Source organism: Nerophis lumbriciformis, linkage group LG01 (assembly GCF_033978685.3).
Source record: "Nerophis lumbriciformis linkage group LG01, RoL_Nlum_v2.1, whole genome shotgun sequence".
NCBI classification, from domain to species: Eukaryota; Metazoa; Chordata; class Actinopteri; order Syngnathiformes; family Syngnathidae; genus Nerophis; species Nerophis lumbriciformis.
In genome coordinates, this window is record NC_084548.2 from 23,279,298 (window position 1) to 23,298,757 (window position 19,460).

A 19,460-nucleotide genomic window follows, 5' to 3' on the forward strand; every position below is an offset into this window, starting at 1 on the left:
GGTATAGTGGCTTCGATAACAGGAACCAGTTCTCAAAAAGGGATTTGAATCCATGGAATCGGTTCTTTTCTTATCGAACAATCGGGAGAACCGGTTTCGAACATCATCCCTACCTGCACAATTTTGTAGAACAATACTTTTACCCGTCTGACATTGATATCAATCAAGTTCAAAGCTGTTCATCAAACCAGAACAAAGTTTACTTTGTGCAAATGTAACAATAGATTATTTTTCCCACCTCTAGTCTTTACCCCGAGAGCTCCGGGCACAGATGGCTTTGTGCCCGGAGCTTTTTTCAATGTTTGGAAGTAAAATCTTACATCTTTTTTGTTTACATTTTTACACCTAAATAGCTTGACTTATGTTTTATTATACTGTATTTGCTTTTAATGTGTACCGTATTTTCCGCACTATTAGCCGCACCTAAAAACCACAAATTTTCTCAAAAGCTGACAGTGCGCCTTTTAACCCGGTGCGCTTTATATATGGATAAATATTAAGATTCATTTTCATAAAGTTTCGGTCTCGCAACTTCGGTAAACAGCCGCCATCTTTTTTCCCCGTAGAAGAAGCGCGCGGTGCATGCTGGGATATGTGACGTTTCATTTCCATTTGTGTGTTTATGTAAAGACCCCAAAATGGCTCCTATTAAGTGTGTTGTCTGTCTAATTATAAATAATGCAGACGAGGCGTGTTAACTGAGTTCTCAACGTTTACTCACAGCGTGCTCATAACCACATTCTAACTCCCAGCATACAACGCTTCTCAGGGCTACCGCGCATGCTCGTCACTATCGTTGCATGCTGGGTAGTGTAGTTGTTATATTTGCTAGCTCATAACATCACATTAAGAGACACGCTTACGCGCTTAATTCAATACTCGCCGTCATTCCGGGTGGATTGACAAAAGACCTCCAGCCGCTACATATTGGTGTCAACAGGGCATTCGAAGCTAGACTGCTAACTGCGTGGGAACAATGGATGACAGAAGGCGAACACACCTTCACTAAGACAGGGAGACAGCGCCAGACGACGCCAACATCACCTTCACTAAGACAGGGAGACAGCGCCAGACGACGCCAACATCTGCCAGTGGATCATAAATGCCTGGGCAGATATTTCGGTCACAACTGTGGTCCGAGCTTTCCGGAAGGCAGGATTCACAGAACTGCTGGACAACAGTGACACTGACTCCGATGACTTCGACGAGACGGAACCGGCCATTTTGGATCCCACATTTGCCCAACTTTTCAATTCGGACACCGAAGACGAAGAATTCGAGGGATTTACGAATGAAGAATAACTTCAGAAAGTGAGCGTTATGTTTATTTTGTGTGTTGTGACATTAACGTTCGAGCAACATTATGTTGCTATTGATCTGCACTATTTTGAATTTTACTATGTTTGTGATTGCACATTTGCGTACATTTTGGGACAGAGTTGTTAGAACGCTGGTTTTTAATATATTATTAAAGTTTGACTGACCTATCTGACTGTTTTTTTGACATTCCTTTAGCGCAGTTAGATGCGGCTTACAGCACGGGGCGGCTTATAGGTGGACAAAGTTTTGAAATATGCCGTTCATTGAAGGCGCGGCTTATAACCCAGGGCGCCTTATGGTGCGGAAAATACGGTAACTATAATAGTCTTTTTGAACTTTTATATGTGTTAAATTTATTGCGTAAAGTGATCTTGTGTTCATGTTTGCTCTGCTGTTCTGTTCAATCAATCAATCAATGTTTATTTATATAGCCCTAAATCACAAGTGTCTCAAAGGGCTGCACAAGCCACAACGTTGAGGAAAATAAAGGAGGAAATAAACTATCAAGACAATTTAAAGAACAACAGAGCAAAAAGCAAAATGTATGTAATAACATGCATGTTTGGCTGATCATCTGAAAGCATTTTTTTAACCCATGTAAATGAATAAACAAAAGTGTTGAAAATGCCGCTGTTGTGATTCATTGTCTGCGTTAATTGCAACTATTCAAAAATTGGGGAAAATATTCAGTTCCCGCGACCTTGAAAGGGAAAAGTGGTAGAAAATGGATGGATGGAGTCAGTTATTTCAAGTGTCATTTCACTTAATATTTACAAGTTCAGTTGAACGTACAAACATTTACAACAGGATTTCTAAAAAGAAAAAAAAGCAACTGCTATATTGTAGAGCAGTGGTTCTTAACCTGGGTTCGATCGAAACCTAGGGGTTCGGTGAAGGTCAAAACACACCCGACTCTTCGTGTAAATAAAAACTTTTCCCTATCGGCCAATTACGGATACGGCAACAGCAGAAGGCACACTGATTTGCAGGTGTGTAATTTGTTGTGAGTTTATCCACTGTGTTGGTTTTGTTCTTTGAACAAGGTGATGTTCATGCACGGTTCATTTTGTGCACCAGTAAAAAAAAACATGGTAACACTTTAGTATGGGGAACATATTCACCATTAATTAGTTGCTTATTAACATGCAAATTAGTAACATATTGGCTCTTAACTAGTCATTATCAAGTACTTATTAATGACTTATTCGGCATGGCCTTATTATAACCCTAACCCTCTAACCCTGGCCCTAACCCTAACCCTAACCAAATAACTCTAAATTAAGTCTTTGTTACTTAGAATATGTTCCCCTAGTGTCCAAAAAACTCTAAATTAAGTCTTTTTTACTTAGAATATGTTCCCCATACTAAAGTGTTACCAAAAACATATAACTTTGTCTTGAATTTGAAAAAAAACAGCATTTTATTTTTCACTAAAGAAGGGTTCGGTGAATGCGCATATGCAACTGGTGGGGTTCGGTACCTCCAACAAGGTTAAGAACCACTGTTGTAGAGCCAAAGGACTATTTAGAATTTTGGAACATCATCTGGATTGTGTGCACTATGTGCAAAGTAAATTATAACCTGCTACCCAATAATGTACAACAATTATTTTCAACAAAAGAGAAGAAATATAATCTTAGAGAAAAATGTAATTTAAAATATCTATATGCACGTACAACACTTAAGACTTTTAGCATATCAGTATGTGGAATTAAATTATGGTATGAATTAAGCAAAGCAATCAAACAAAGCACTAAAATGACTCAGTTCAAGAAGTTGTTCAAACTAAAAGTGTTTACTAAGTACAAAGAAGAAAAAGGTTGATTATTATCTTGAACTTATTTGAAAATTTAAGATAACTCATCTCATTATGAGAATCAGAATTGATATGAAGACTTATAAAGAGAACTGTGATATTTGGAATTTCACTATAGAATGTAAAAGATGACAACAGGAAGTGCACATGTGTTAGAAATTGATATGGAAAGGGTTAGGATTAAATAAGCCTTGCTTCTATCTACGCCTTTTTGGACATTTTGTAAAGAGAAATGAGAATCTGCAAGGTATATGATGTGTGACTTCAAGAAGACAATGACCCCTGTTGAGCCCATCAACATCCAGGGCCGGGAGATGGCAGTATTGGGGCAGTACAAGTACCTGGGAGTCCACTTGAACAGCAGACTGGACTGGAAGGACAACAGCAAAGCTGCGTACAAGAAGGGCATGAGCAGACTCTTTTTCCTGAGGAAGCTCAGGTCCTTTAATGTGTGCAGCAAGCTGTTGGAGATTGTTGGAGTTATTCAGTCTGTTGTGGCCAGTGCCCTGTACTTTGCAGTGGTTTGTTGGGGGAGCAGCACAAGCAAAAAAGGACTTAAACCGGATTGACAAACTGATCCGGAAAGCCGGCCAAACTATTGGCACGCAGTTGGAGGCATTTGTGTTAGTGAGGGACAGGAGGACGCCGGACAAACTGCTCGCTATCATGGACAATCCTACCCACCCACTCCACCAGACAATTGAGGGACAGCGTAGCTCATACTCCAACAGGCTCCTTCAGCTTCATTCCCACAGTGTTCGATTCAAGAACTCCTTCATTCCGCACTCCAACCAGCTGTATAATCACTCAATAGATGATATTTGTCTATTACCTGACCGCTTCTATGTTAGCTACCTCTCTTTGTTTATAATGTATATTTTCTGCCGGATATACTATTTTATGCTGCCCTTTTTTTTTGCTGCAGCTGTTACATATACTGTAATATTGTACATGGTAATTGAGATTTGTTACATATAATATAGTAATATAATATATCAGTATATATTATATACTGCATATATAATATGTAAATATTACATATATGTTATATTTTATATTGACACTATGGTACATTTTTAGTCTACGTTATACCATTTGTTTTCGCCCTCTTTTTGTAACCTTTTGTGCATTATACTTTCCATCCTTTGTAACTGCGCTACTGTGTGGAACAATTTCCCTTGTGGATCAATAAAGTTTGTCTGTGTCTATGTCTATGTCACATGTAAATGTATGCATGTTTGAAATAAATTGATACCATACCATTTGTGTGGCATTAATGTGATTGTAAAGGACTGTTATTGATCTGATGTTGACAAGGGCATGGGAGCAGGTTCAATATCGGGGGGACACACGCACACTTACTTGCTTATGGCAGTCCATCGATGTCGATGATGACGTTGCTCCAAACGAAGTATTGGATTGGTTATTGTTGTGCCTTTCGCCTGTGCAAAGCTAGGTGGCTGCTCAGGCCTATGCGTGATCCACAGACTTTGTCACAGGAGGGGCAGGGGAAGGCAGCAGTGATGGTCGCTGGTGCTGTGGCACGTTGGTGTCTTTGTGCACGCCGCTGTGCTCTCTGCTCTGTGAACTTCTCCTGAAGATGAGTGATTCCCTGGTGGCAGGTAGAGCTCCAGGTCTGGCGGTCAGCAGCCAGGGACTCCAGTGCTGGTGGTATGATGTCACACTTTTTCAGGAGAGTTTTAATGTGGTCCTTGTACCGTTTTTTATGGCCCCCGGCAGACCTTTGACCGACTGAAAGCTGGCCATACAATATCTGACAGGGTAGGCGGTGGGCTGGCATACGGATCACATGTCCGACCCATCTTAGGTGTTTTTGGTCAAGGAGTGCTGTGATGCTGGGTGTGTTGGTCCGGTCATAAATTTCAGTGTAGAGCACCCTGTCTTCCCAGGTCAGACCTAGGATCCTTTGGAGGCAGCGGATGTGGAAGGCCTCAAGACTCTGGATGTGCCTCGGGTAGGGTGTCCAGGTTTCAGAACTATAGAGCAGCGTGGAGAGGCAGACTGCCTTATACACGGCTGTCTTGGTGGAGATGGTTAGATTCCTGTTCAGGAAAACCCTGTACCGTAGCCTTCCAAAGGCAGCAGAGGCCAGACCAATACGGGCCTGGACGTCATCATCAATGGTGCAGGATGGCGACAGGGTGCTACCGAGGTAGGTGAAGTGGGGGACGGTGGCTAATGGGTGCCCGTCAAGGGTGAAGATCGGCGTGTTTGGTTGGGGAGTAAACTCCTGCACGAGTATTTGTGTTTTCTTGGTGTTTATCTGAAGACCAATGGCACTGTAGATGGAGGCTACCACATTCAGTGCGCGCTGGAGAGACTCTGGTGAGTGTGCAAGTACAGCGCAGTCATCTGCATACTGTAGTTCCAGAATATGCTGGGTGGTGAGTTTAGTGGTGGCTTGGAGGCGACAGGTTACCATCCAGCCGGTATTGTATCTGAATCCCATCTGTGGGGTCCAGGTGTTTATGAGACAGGAGGGTGACAGTGGAAATGAACATGTTGAATATGGTTGGGGCAAGGACACACCGTTGCTTGACCCCCACATCCACACTGAAAAATGGGGATTGTTGGCCACCGTTGCTCACACAGGCCTGCATGCCATCATGTAGCTGTCGCAGTAGGTTGCAGAACTTTGCTGGTACACCTAGTTTTCCAAGTACTTCCCACAGCAAGTCCCGGTTTACTGCATCGAAGGCCTTGGACAGGTCAATGAATGCCATGTACAGGTCTTTGCAGTATTCTCTGCATTTTTCCTGTACCTGTCTGGCAACAAAGATCATGTCTGCGGTGCTCCGATCACGTCTAAAGCCGCATTGAGATTCGGGCAGGATGTTTTCGGTTACATGAGTTGCTACTCGATGTAACATGATCCTTGCTAGCAACTTCCCAGCTGCGGATAGTAGGGAGATACCTCTGCTGTTGCCGCAGTCTGCTTTGTCGCCTTTGCGCTTATAGATCGTTATGATGTTAGCATCCTTCCAATCTTGCGGGATGACTTCAGACGACCAGATGGCAGTGATCAGCTGGTGCATTCTGCGGTGCAGGAGATATCCACCGTGCTTCAAGATTCCTCCCGGGATCTCGTCAAGGCCTGGGCTCTTGTTGTTTTTTAGACCCTTGATGGCCTTGAGTACCTATGAGAAGCTGGGAGAGGAGTCCAGCGAGTCTACAGGGGGCAGGCATGGGAGGTCAGAGAGTATGTCTGTCTGTACAGGGTTTGTGGTGTTCAGCAGTACCCTGAAGTGCTCAGCCCATCTGTCCAGGATCTGTTGTTTGTCCTTGTAGAGAGTGGTGCCGTCAGCTGATCTAACTGGGGTGATGTTCTTCCTCTGTGGGCCATAGAGGGACTTGATGGAGTCGTAGAAGGCATGAGAGTTGTTAGTGTCTGCGTGATGTTGTATTTCGCGGGCCTTCTGGGTCCACCAGTCGTTCTCCATGGCTCTGAGGGTGCGCTGGGTTTCACTTCTGAGGCAGATGAGCTGAGCCTTCAGGACGGTGGATGGAGGGTTTGATATGTGAGCTGCAAGGGCCTTGTGTTTTGCCTGAAGCAGGTCATAGATTCCTGGCGCACTATTGTCAAACCAGTCTTGATGTCGCCTTCTGGTGTACCCTATAGACTCCAAGGCCGCCTGGTGGAGGGCAGTGCGTAGGGTGCTCCAGGTAGGTCCAGTGTCCAGATCTGGTGGCACTTCAGGAATCTTGAACAGCTGATCTGCTACCTTTTTCCTGAGCTGGTTGACGGAGTGCGTGGACTTCAGTGCATCGCAGTTGAGCCTCTTGGAAGGTGGTGTTTTTCTCTGTTGAGGACATATTTCTAAGTCAATCTTTGTTCTGATCAGGCGGTGGTCAGTCCAACAGTCAGCTCCACGCATGGCCCTAGTGATGCGCACCTCCTTCCTGTCCGCGTGGCGGGTGATGATGTAATCTAGGAGATGCCAGTGTTTAGAGCGAGGGTGTTGCCAGGATGTTTTGTACTTGTTCTTCAGTTGGAACAAAGTGTTTGTGATGACCAGTTGATGCTCAGAACATAGAGTGAGAAGACGGAGACCATTGTTGTTGAGCTTGCCAACACCGTGCTGACCCATCACTTCCCTCCACAGTACACTGTCCGAGCCCACTCTTGCGTTAAAATCCCCTAGAAGGATGAGCTTGTCAGTGAGTGGTGTTTTGCTGATGGCAGAGTGCAGGGAGGCATAGAACTCTTCCTTACATTGAGGGTCGGCAATCAGTGTTGGGGCATAGGCGCTGATGAGGGTGCAGTAACGGTTATTGGTGAGGGGAATCCTCCAGGTCATCAACCTTTCGCTAATGCCAACTGGAGATTCGGGAAGCTTCTGAAGTAGGGAGGTCCGCACAGCGAAGCCTACGGGGGGAGGCCTCCGGAAGCCCTTTCCAGAAGAAAGTGTATCCTTCTCCCACCTCGCCTATAGAGTCTTCCCCATGAAAGCGGGTCTCGCTGAGGGCCGCAATGTCGATGTTATACCTCTTCAGTTGGTGCGCCACCAATGCTGTTCTTCTGCGGGGACGAGATTAATCATCACGCACATCCAAAAGCGTACGGACGTTCCAAGTCGCTAGTGTGAGTGTCAGTCGAGTTTTATTCTTGTGTTTTCGACCGCATGGGGAGATGACCCGGCAGCTGCGGTAGGCTGCCCGGGAGTGGAGGAACAGACCATTTTTAGGCCACATTTTCTAGGCCCTTCCCATCTCAGGGTGAGCAGGGTAGGGCTGCTCAGTCACGTGGGGAGCTGCCGAAGAGACACGCTGTTCCGTCCCGTACCTCAGCGACCGTCTATCCCACGCCGCCTGCGTGCAGAGTTGGGCTAGATACTCCCAGTCACATCCTGACCTGTATCTGCCACCCTTCTCCATCGGATGGGGTGGGAGAGGGGGTGGGGGTGTTTGGAGCAGGCCTGCGCAAGGAGTAGATTAGAGTGAAGGAAGTGGTGCGCAGTCACTACCCTCACTACCTTGGCTCCCTCCTACGTCTTCCAGTGGCATGAAGCGCTCATGACGACCTTCTGCAGGAAGGAGTTGCAGAAGACTGCCAGCACACCGGTCTGTTGATGGCTGCCTGATGCGGGTCTTCACAACAGATTTGTCGTTAGGGGTTTACTCCCGTAGCCAAACACACACGGTGCACCCAGTAGGCAGTGAGGCACCCTTAACCTTCATCCGCCTTTACTGCCGGGGGCAACGCGTCATCCTCCGCCAGTTCCGCCATTGAGGTTTTTGGATCGCGCTTCGTCTGGAACCTCCCCCTCGACCTTACCGCCATGGTTGAACCTACAAGGAGCCGAGGCTCCCGACGACATCGCTCTTAGGTTCATTGGAACACACAAGGCTCTCCACCACGACAAGGTGGCGACCCGTGGAGAACACACACGCACACACACACAAACACACACTCACATACAAACAAACAACATTTTTACAACAGAAAACATTAAATATGTACTGTATCAGCATTTGACTTAAAAACATAACCAAAACCCTATAGTACTGTAGAAATTATTAAATACTTATCATATTCTATCTACATAACATCAGTTATCAACTGTTCTCATTTCTTATCATAATCAATAATACAAATTTGAAATCTTTCCTTACATCCTGAAGCGCCACCTGACACCCCTTTCTCTTCTCTGACTATTAGTTATTCTCATGTTAAAATAAAATAGTTTGTTTAAAAAGTAACAACAGGTTGATCTTTTTCAGTCTCTCCACCTTTCATTACTTTAACTGCCTCACTAGTCTATGTACTATTGTTCTACTGTTAAGACCAAATTAAACATCATATATAATATAATTTTATACATGTTGATAAATGGTCAAGTATAATTAAGTATTGTCTCTGTGTTGTACAAGGGTCTCTGCAGGTTTCAACGAGTCAAATTTAAGACTTTTTACAACTTTTTTAAAACCATAAAGAATAGAATTTAAGACACATTTTACATCGACAGGTGAGAGGCAATATTTATGATCTAGAATAAACATTCCCGAGGCAAGAAAGCAGCTCACCAGCCAATGAATAGCCGCTGGTTTGCTCTCTGTGATCATGGCGGCGCTGCTAATAATTTTTCTGCGTTAGCGCTTATTATAACAATATCACTAATAGCTGGTTAATATTCAAGTCACAAAATTTAAATGGCGTATTGGTGGCAGTTTTTGGATGGCTATTTGGAGGGCTTTATGGGCAGAATAGAGGACATCCCCTAGGCTCCATTGTAAGCACACTTTTGCTTGTGTTTATTTACGAGTTAGAAAGCATTTAAAAAACACACATCTGAATTCTTGTTTTGCGTAATGATTGTGAGAAATTGTCAAAATTCCAAAAAAATGTGTCGTTCCTATTTATTAACCAGTGGTTAGGCTTGGGCGGATAATAAGTCAATTAATTGAACAATAAATTAGAATTAACTCGATAATTTTGCTGCCATTGATAAATTGCCATGTTTGTGTGTTTGTTTTCTTCATCTATTAAGTTTCAAACAGGGTAGGTACAAGAGCTTTCACTTTGTGCATTTAACAGCAGAATTAAATGCAGGCAGGTGAGCACTATTTGATGAAAAAAAGAGGAAAATTGATGAAAAAAAAGAGGAACATTTCTTTCAGCACGAAATATTTTGAAAATCAAGACTACATTACCTGCAATTGGGTGCATTTCTACATTATATTTTAACATTAGATTTATTTTCATCTGCCAACCTCTTTTGGCTGTCTTTTTGACACTTACATGTCCCATGTTATGTACCAAAAAATATTTAGTTTTTTTAGTAGATAATTTACGAACATTAAAATCACTGAAAATGTAGTGTAAAATTTTAAAATTCTATAATATGCATGCAAAAACATTTCCCCTAAGCTATCTAAAAAATGCTAACTATGCTAACTCGCGAGCTTGTTTCGGCGCCTCTGATCGTCTCCCTGTTCCACCATGTAGTGCGGCGTTTGATTATTATATTAAAAAATCTGTCATTCCAAATCCATTTTCTACAACTTGTTACTCTCGGTGTCTCCTAGCCGCTCAGGCAAATCATGTTGTCTAAAAATGTATTTTCCCATCGATAACGTGATATCATCGCATCGACATACATATATATATATATATATATATATATATATATATATATATATATATATATATATATATATATATATATATATACATATATATATACATATACATATATATATATATATATATATATATATATATATATATATATATATATATATATATATATATATATATATAAAATCCGTTTTGGACAGACCAATTCCCAGCAGTGCAGCTTTAACAAGCATGCGCACTCCTGCAGCGGGAATACATTTTTGGCAGGGCCCCCACTGAAAAAAATTAAATGCCCCCACTGAAAAAATTAAATGCCCCCCTTAATTGTTTTTCTGGTGCTGGGTCTGGTTTGCATGCAGCCATACACTTTAAAAAGTGGGTAATAGCGCCACTGACTTTACATATGATGTGATGTGAATAAGCTCCTAAAGTGTTCAGATTCAGACAAAAAGAGGAAAACACACCTACTCACCTGGCAACTACTAGACTGCAGCGGACAGGTGACCCTGTTCTCGCCGCCGAACATGTCGTCCTCCTCGGTCACATCATCCAGGGTGGGCCGCTCCACCGCGGAGTCGCTCAACATGCCCGCTGTGTCGTTTATCTCACCGCGAAGTGTTGACACGTAGTACGTCACACTTGTCTCCTAACGGCTTCCTGTTCGTTTTTCTTTCTGTTCTGTTGCTAATTTTAAACAGGATTGGTTATGTTGGCTCTACGCGCGCATGATTTGCGACCTATCGCTCGGTTCGACGCTCCAAAGTATGGACAGGCACTTAAAAGTAACTCACGTTTGTCCTGTAGCTCACACTATGACGTCACGCTGTTGCAGGAAGTGTGTGTGTGTGTGTGTGTCTCTCTCTCTCTCTCTCTCTCTCTCTCTCTCTCTCTCTCTCTCTCTCTCTCTCTCTCTCTCTCTCTCTCTCTCTCTCTCTCTCTCTCTCTCTCTCTCTCTCTCTCTCTCTCTCTCTCTCTCTCTCTCTCTCTCTCTCTCTCTCTCTCTCTCTCTCTCTCTCTCTCTCTCTCTCTCTTCTCGCTCTCTCTCTCTCTCAACCATTCATTCTTTGTGGATTACACGATCCCTTGTTAATCTACACTCACATATTTTTATACTCTTTGACTCCAAGCAGAATGATATTACATGCGCACGCAAGTTTTGGAGTAATACGAATACATAGGAAACAATTTGTTAAAAATATTTTTTTGTGCAAAACAACAAAATTAACAGAATAAAATAAATGTTTTTTGTTGTAGATATGATTATGTTCATTTTATATTAAGAGAATACAAAGCTGATTGTCAACAATGGACTGAATGGACTGCGAATTAGCACTCCAATCAGGAATTGGCCAAAATAAGGAGGCAGTAGGGATGAAACACCAATAATTGCAAAAACACATTAAACCTATCATAAAAAAGTTTTAGCGGCGTCGCAGGTGACTTCACTGGAGCCGAACGGAATGGTAGTGGCGTTGCGGGCAACCTCGCTGGAGCAGGAAGGAAATACACTAGCTCTGTATCCTCAATTGCACAGCTGGCTCCCCAATCAAGGGACAGACGTCCCCGATGAGACCAGGCAAGTGACAAGGGTTTAATGTCTCACCAACTCTGGTCGCCCTGCCACAACAGACAACTGGAATTGGGTGGAGGGTGATAGCTTCTTTATTATGGAGAATGTGCGCTCACCTTGCGTCACAAATGTTTTTCTCCAGTAGCCATTTGTTGCCACCAAACAACCCCCCTTAATCTTTGCCTGGTTCATATATGGCTAGTCCTCTCTGTTATGATGCAGCTCAGCCCATGTTTGCTTGACCTCAGGATGCAGGAACAAGGGAGAAAACAAGGGACTACCAACGTGGCTGAGCAGCAGACCAAGAGTAAATACAGAAAAGTTGGAGTAGGCACAAAGACATGCAGGCAGCATGAACACTACACAGGGCAAAAAAACGACGATGCTAGGCATTTCTTGCCTCCTGATTGGCAACCAGTGACAGTTTTATCAGCTGATTGTCAAACAGGGGCAGGAGTGAGCGCTCCAAACAGGAAATAATCAAAAAAGGAACGAAGGAGTGACGAAACACATGAAATAAATGCAAAAACACAATAAACTAATAATAAGGTCCAACATCCATCCATCCATCCATTTTCTACCGCTTATTCCCTTCGGGGTCGCGGGGGGCGCTGGAGCCTATCTCAGCTACAATCGGGCGGAAGGCGGGGTACACTCTGGACAAGTCGCTATCTCATCACAGGGAAGGTCCAACATGTCATGACAATATACCAAATGTTTGCCGCTCACAATGGTTATGAATGTGAATGAATGTTTGGTGGTGATCCGAGAGGCCTGTCAGTCTGCCTCAGAGCAGCTGTAGCTACAAATGCATCTTGTCTAGGGATGGGAATCGCAAACTTGTTCTTGTTTCCGGTTCCCAGTGTATCAATTCCTTGGAACCGCTTGCTAATTTTTCAAACGATTCCCTTAACGATTCCCGCAGGCGGGAATGATGTCATGAAGCAACCTACAAAGTGACGTCAGACAGCAACATGGCGACCAGGCAGAAGAAACACTCCAAAGTTTGGCTGCATTTCACAAGAAAATATTGTAACTGTGCTACTTGTAATGGTTGCAAGGTTGCCATTTCATCAAGAAGAGGACATACAAGAAATACGCTGAATTATTTGAACACAGAGCATACCATAACTATAAATTAATGACGCATTTTTGAATCGCACCAATCTCATACCAGCAGCATACATCTGGCGTGAATAAGGATAGACAAATGTCACCGAGCAATGACTAAGTTTGTGGTCTAACTTAGGTTTGCACCCATTTGCCATAGTAGATGTTCCCGGTTTGTGGAAGGTGAATGTTTAATTGCAGTCAGTGCAACCACATTTTCACTCAGTCATTTCCATTAGAAAGGTAAAATTCACAAAAGTAGAATAGCCTGTAAAAGTCCATTCATTTCAGCAATTCAACTTCAAACGTGAACCTAATATGTGATATAAACTAATTGCATGCAAAGTGAGATATGTCAAAACCCACAATTTCTGAGACTTTAAATTCAAGGTTGTCATAAGCTGTAAACCATAATAATAAAAATTACATCAGAAGAAAGCTTGAAATATCTTGAGTTTTCATGTTATGTCATATATTACAAAACCCAAAACCAGTCAAGTTGGCACGTTGTGTAAATCGTAAATAAAAACATAATACAATTATTTGCAAATCCTTTTCAACTTATATTCAATTGAATACACTGCAAACACAAGGTATTTAATGTTTGAACTAAGAAACTTATTTTTTTTTTACAAATAAACATTAACTTAGAATTTAATGGCAGCAACACATTGCAAAAAAATTGGCACAGCGGCATTTTCACCACTGTGTTACATGGCCTTTCCTTTTAACAACACTCAGTAATTGTTTGGGAACTGAGGAGACCAATTTTTGAAGCTTTTCAGGTGGAATTCTTTCCCATTCTTGCTTGATGTACAGCTTAAGTTGTTCAACAGTCCGGGGTCTCCGTTGTGGTATTTTAGGCTTCATATTGCGCCACACATTTTCAATGGGAAACAGGTCTGGACTACAGGCAGGCCAGTCTAATACCCGCACTCTTTTACTACGAACCCACGCTGTTGTAACACGTGGCTTGCTGAAATAAGCAGGGGCGCCCATGAGAACGTTGCTTGGATGGCAACATATGTTGCTCCAAAACCTGTATGTACCTTTCAGCATTAATGGTGCCTTCACAGATGTGTAAGTTACCCATGCCTTGGACACTAATACACCCCCATACCATCACAGATGCTGGCTTTTGATCTTTGCGCCTATAAAATCCGGATGGTTCTTTTCCTCTTTGGTCCGTAGGACACAACATTCACAGTTTCCAAAAACAATTTGAAATGTGGACTCGTCAGGCCACAGAACACTTTTCCACTTTGCATCAGTCCATCTTAGATGAGCTCGGGCCCACCAAAGATGGCGGCGTTTCTGGGTGTTGTTGATAAATGGTTTTAATTTGCACTTTTTTTTTTTTTTTGTCCTGTCCAGCTTCTCAGGCAAATCATATAGTTGATCAATCCCCACCTAGTACCAACCTTGTCATGTCCGTTGTGTCCTGAGCAAGACACTTCACTCTTGCTCCTGATGGGTGCTGGTTAGCGCCTTGGCCATGGCAGCTCCCTCCATCAGTGTGTGAATGTGTGTGTGAATGGGTAAATGTGGAAGTAGTGTCAAAGCGCTTTGAGTACCTTGAAGGTAGAAAAGCGCTATACAAGTACAACCCATTAGATGCCCATATCGGCTGTTCAGATTTACTTTACAAAAGAGAAGTGTAGGATACTTCTCTTGTTGCCTTATTTGTATTTGACTTTATTAAATGTATTTATATTATCATTTGGTGCAGCCGGGCCGCAGCAGGAGGGGATAGAAAGAGAAAAAAAAGGCAGACAGAGGGGGAAATTGTGGGGACAAGAGGGGGATTAAACAGAGAGACAAAAACAACAACAGCAAACACAACAACAACAACAACAACAGCAACAACAATACAGCAACATCAGCAAATACGACATGTACAAATATGATGGTAAAAGTAATAGCAAATAAGCAGTTAGCGAAAAAAAATAATAATACAGAAATGATGATGAGCATTATTACACTACAAATGGAGCAATACAAATACCAATAGAAATAGCGCTATTGATAATGTACAATACCAATACTTTACCTTTATCATCAACAATACAGTTGTTCAAATGCAACAATACATAATTTAATTTGCACTTACAGATGTAGTGACCAACTGTAGTTACTGACAGTGGTTTTCTGAAGTGTTCCTGAGCCCATGTGGTGATATCCTTTACAAACTGATGTCTCTTTTTGATGCAGTACCGCCTGAGGGATCGAAGGTCCGTAATATCATTGCTTCCGTGCAGTGATTTCTCCAGATTCTCTGAACTTTTTGATAACATTATGAACCGTAGATGGTGAAATCCCTAAATTCCATGCAATAGCTCGTTGAGAAATGTTGTTCTTAAACTGTTCGACAATTTGCTCACGCATTTGTTGACAAAGTGGTGACCCTCGCCCCATCCTTGTTTGTGAATGACGAAGCATTTCATGGAAGCTGCTTTTATACCCAATCATGGCACCTACCTGTTCCCAATTAGCCTGTTCACCTGTGGGATGTTCCAAATAAGTGTTTGATGAGCATTCCTCAACTTTCTCAGTCTTTTTTGCCCCTTGTGCCAGCTTTTTTTAAACATGTTGCAGGCATCAAATTCCAAATGAGCTAATATTTGCAAAAAATAACAACGTTTTCCAGTTCGAACGTTAAGTATCTTGTCTTTGCAGTCTATTCAATTGAATATAGATTGGAAAGGATTTGCAAATCATTGTATTCTGTTTTTATTTACGATTTACACAATGTGCCAACTTAACTGGTTTTGGATTTTGTACTTTCAAAATGTGCTCTTAATTCTTACTACACTTACTGTCACCAAGTTTTAAGAAATGTAATGCCTTGCAGTTAAGGAAAACTTTTAAAAACTTGCTTTGATTGCATTCTGACCACTAAATTGCATTTGCGTCCAAATATTGGAGTATTTTCTTTATCTCTAAATTTTTAAATATGCAAACAAGTAATAACCTGTGATTAATCATGAATAATCACAGCTCAAATGTGTGATTTAAAAGAACAATCCCTTGACAGCCCTAATAAATATATATATGTTTGATACAAGAACATAACAACCTCCTTCATGGATACACTTACAGTGAAGTTCAGGAGCAGACACTATTAATTAGTTGAAATAAATAATTAAATGAGATGTTACTTAAAAAATATATTTTCATATTGAAATTTGAACTGCTGTATTAATGTTCCTTATTCATGTTGACAGTTGAAAGCTCAACACTTCACGAGGAAACTAAGAAACTGAAATAATCAAGATAAAATGAACTTGCATTTCTTGTTTGCCGTTAAACGGTGATCTTGAGCTAGATAGGTAGGTTGTAACTGTGAAGTACAGTACGATGGGAAACAGAGTCGTATCATGATCTTGCCCTTGATTTTACTGCAGAAAAAGTCAAACATTGGGACAGAAATATTTGGATTACCAAATAGTGGTAGTGTTTGGAAAAAAAGTGCTGTAAAACAGTGAGACCCTGCACATGATTTGCCTGTCATCTAATAGTGCTCCAGTAGAGGGTAGCACAGCCCAGCTCACCTAAAATAGCCAGACTGACTACAGTATAGATCTGGAATGGGGAAAAAGGTCAATATACCGTAAGTACTTTTCCAAAAGAAAATTAAATGTCTAAAACAGATGTTTTAGAAATGTAATTTTCTTTCCGTGTATGAGAATTAAAAAACTAAATATTTGTTTGTTTGATTTTGATTTTAAAACACAAAAGTAAAATTCGAAAATAAACTTAACCCCTGAACACAACCGCACACCTCTTTCTCTTATACATGTATATATGCATATATATATATATATATATATATATATATATATATATATATATATATATATATATATATATATATATATATTGCAAAACATAGTTCACGCAGTGGTAGATCTTGCTTTGGTTTTTGGCTGAGACCAGAGATCTTGGGCTCGAAAAGTTGGTGATCACTATAGAGAGACCAAATTATCTAGAGATAGTACATAGGAGAACTGCGTTTATTTGGAGGACTAGCGACCCCTTTTTAGGAAACCAACAACAGAAAAACCAAATACGATTGCACAAAATTCAATTGCATCAAGGGTTACAGCCCCTCAATATTCTTCCCCGAAAGTACCTTGAAAATTCCTCATAATTGCGTGATGACTTCCCCTTAAATCCTAAAGAAAGGGAGATGTTTGATGGCCTATACGAAAGGACAAGGTTGTTGGTTTGCAAATTACCTTCATGGACCAACACTAAGGGCCTGATTTACTAATGGTTTGCGTGCACTAAAACACGTGCAAACCTGATACCACAAGCAAAGCGGATCTACTAAACGTGTGCAAAGTGGATTGTGTCTGTTAAGTGAGCAGAATAAGGCATGCCATCCATTTTGCTGTCTTCACTAATGTGCAAAATATATGCTGATCATCAAAACGGCCACAATACTGAGAGGAGAAAATGCTAATATAATCATACACAGAGATGGGCAGTAACAATCTACATGTAGCTAAGCTACCTAGCTTATCTATATTTTCCAGTAGCTTGGCTGAAGCTTAGCGACTTTTTAAATGAGTAGCTTTTCCTGTAGCTTAGGTACTTTTTCGACCCATGTAGCTAGGTAGCTTACTTTAAAGCTACAAGCTACAAAGAGAGAAAATCAACTCCAAATCCAGGCCAAAAAATATGGAGAAAATACAGTGACCTGGATGATGAGAACATCCATACATATTGTAGCGTTGGACGGGTTACAAAGGTCTTTAATCGAAGATGTCAAGAAATGCTGATAAGTTGTATGATCTTTTAGCTTGTTTAATGATCACGTTAATTTTAAGCACACACACACAAGTGAATGCAAAGCATACTTGGTCAGCAGCCATACATGTCACACTGAGGGTGGCCGTATAAACAACTTTAACACTTTTACAAATATGCGCCACACCGTGAACCTAGAACCCCTTGCAGCACTAACTCTTCCGGGACGCTACACAGCCCCCACCTAACTGGGTTTGTTGTCCCCAACAGCCCATGCGTTCATCACAAAGTCCCGCGAGTGCTGAGGTAACCGGCGGCGTCGACGCCCCTCTGATGGCGGCTGGCTGCTACCACTGTCTGCAGGTAGGTCGGAAGTGGGGGTTACCTCAGCATCCTCGTTGCTTCCTGGGGGTATCTCCCTCTCCGGCAGGGTGCTTGACTCCAAGTGCCCTCGGCTCTGGTCCAATGGCTGGTATGGGGCCAAGCGGTCCCGGTGCAGCACCACCAGCCGGTTCTGAGGTGCCAGTCGTATCCGATAGACCACGTCGGACAACCTCTGGAGGGCCGTGCAGGGTCCCACCCAGTGGCTAGTGAGCTTTGGGGAGAATCCTTTCTTTCTCACCGGGTTGTAGACCCAGACTTGCACGCCTGGTTCAAAGTCCTGGCCTCGACTGCAGAGGTCATATGCCCGCTTCTGTTGGACCCCGCAGTCGCTCCACAAGGTTGTAGTGTTAGTCCAGGCCCGGTGATCCTCTCACTTCTGGTTCTAGGGCTGGGCCAAAAACCAAATCAACAGGCGTGCGCAGTTCGTGGCCAAACTTAAATGATGCAGGGGAGCAGCGTGTTGACTCCTGCACCGCTGTCCTGTAGGCCCAAAGAATGAGTGGGAGGTGTAAGTCCCAGTCTCTCTGTCACTTGTCGGTGAGAATGGCAAGTTGTGTGGCCAAGGTTCTATTAAAACGTTCCACCAACCCGTTGCTCTGGGGATGCAGCGGCGTGGTGCGAGTCTTTTTCACACCCAGGCGACAGCACACCTCCTGGAATACCTGGGACTCGAAGTTCCGTCCCTGGTCGCTGTGCAGCTCCTCTGGTGCTTCGAATCGGCAGAACATCTCAGAAACCAATCTCTCTGCCGTTGTCTCTAGTCGGGTACTGCATACGCTTCTGGCCACTTCGTGAAGTAGTCCATGGCCACAAAGATGTAACGGTTTCCGCTATAAGTGACCGGAAATGGGCCTAGAATGTCCACACCCACTTGCTCCATGGGGGCCCCCACCTGGAACTGCTGTAGAGGAGCATGGGAGCGGGGTGTGGGGCCTTTCTTTGCTGTGCATGCATCACAGCAGTGGACATGCATCTCCACGTCACGGCGACAGCCTGGCCAGTAAATGCGCTGCCTCAGTCGGAGCAAGGTCTTGGTCACTCCAAAATGGCCAGTTCCTGGGAAGCCATGCATCACTTCGAGGACCTGAGGCCGCAGCACACCGGGCGCCAGGAGTTGGAGAGCAGCACGTTGTCCTGTCGGGGCTTCCCAGCGACGATACAGCAGGTCGCGAGACAACAGGAGGCTGTCCCACTGGGAGTACAGTGCTTTGGTCTCAGTGTCCAAGTGCACCACTGTGGCCCATTCTGGTCGCTGCTTAGCCCCCACCCAGCTGCGAGCTCTCTCAAGCACTGGGTTTAGCCTTTGATGGTCGATCAGTTGTTGGGGGGTGAAGCTGTCCAGGTCGACTGCGATGTCATGTTGCCTGACTGCAGCTACTGACGGGTCTGGCATGCACCGCTCCCTCGCC

The 19,460-nt window shown here is 43.1% G+C and overlaps 1 protein-coding gene across 3 annotated transcripts in view; it reads right to left on the reverse strand.

The window, feature by feature from the left end:
- Nucleotides 1–11,053, reverse strand: part of LOC133617401 (diacylglycerol kinase zeta-like) — a 301,272-nt gene extending 290,219 nt beyond the window's left edge. Inside the window, exon 1 of one of the 3 annotated variants that reach the window (XM_061977350.2) lies at nucleotides 10,708–11,053. In XM_061977350.2, the coding sequence (XP_061833334.1) occupies nucleotides 10,708–10,821 (114 nt within the window). In that variant the 5' untranslated portion in view covers nucleotides 10,822–11,053. Of the gene's footprint in view, nucleotides 1–4,498; nucleotides 5,891–10,699 lie in introns of those variants that run through there. The other 2 variants (XM_061977363.2, XM_061977357.2) reach the window with 2 other exon arrangements.
- Between the last annotated feature and the right edge of the window lie 8,407 nt (nucleotides 11,054–19,460).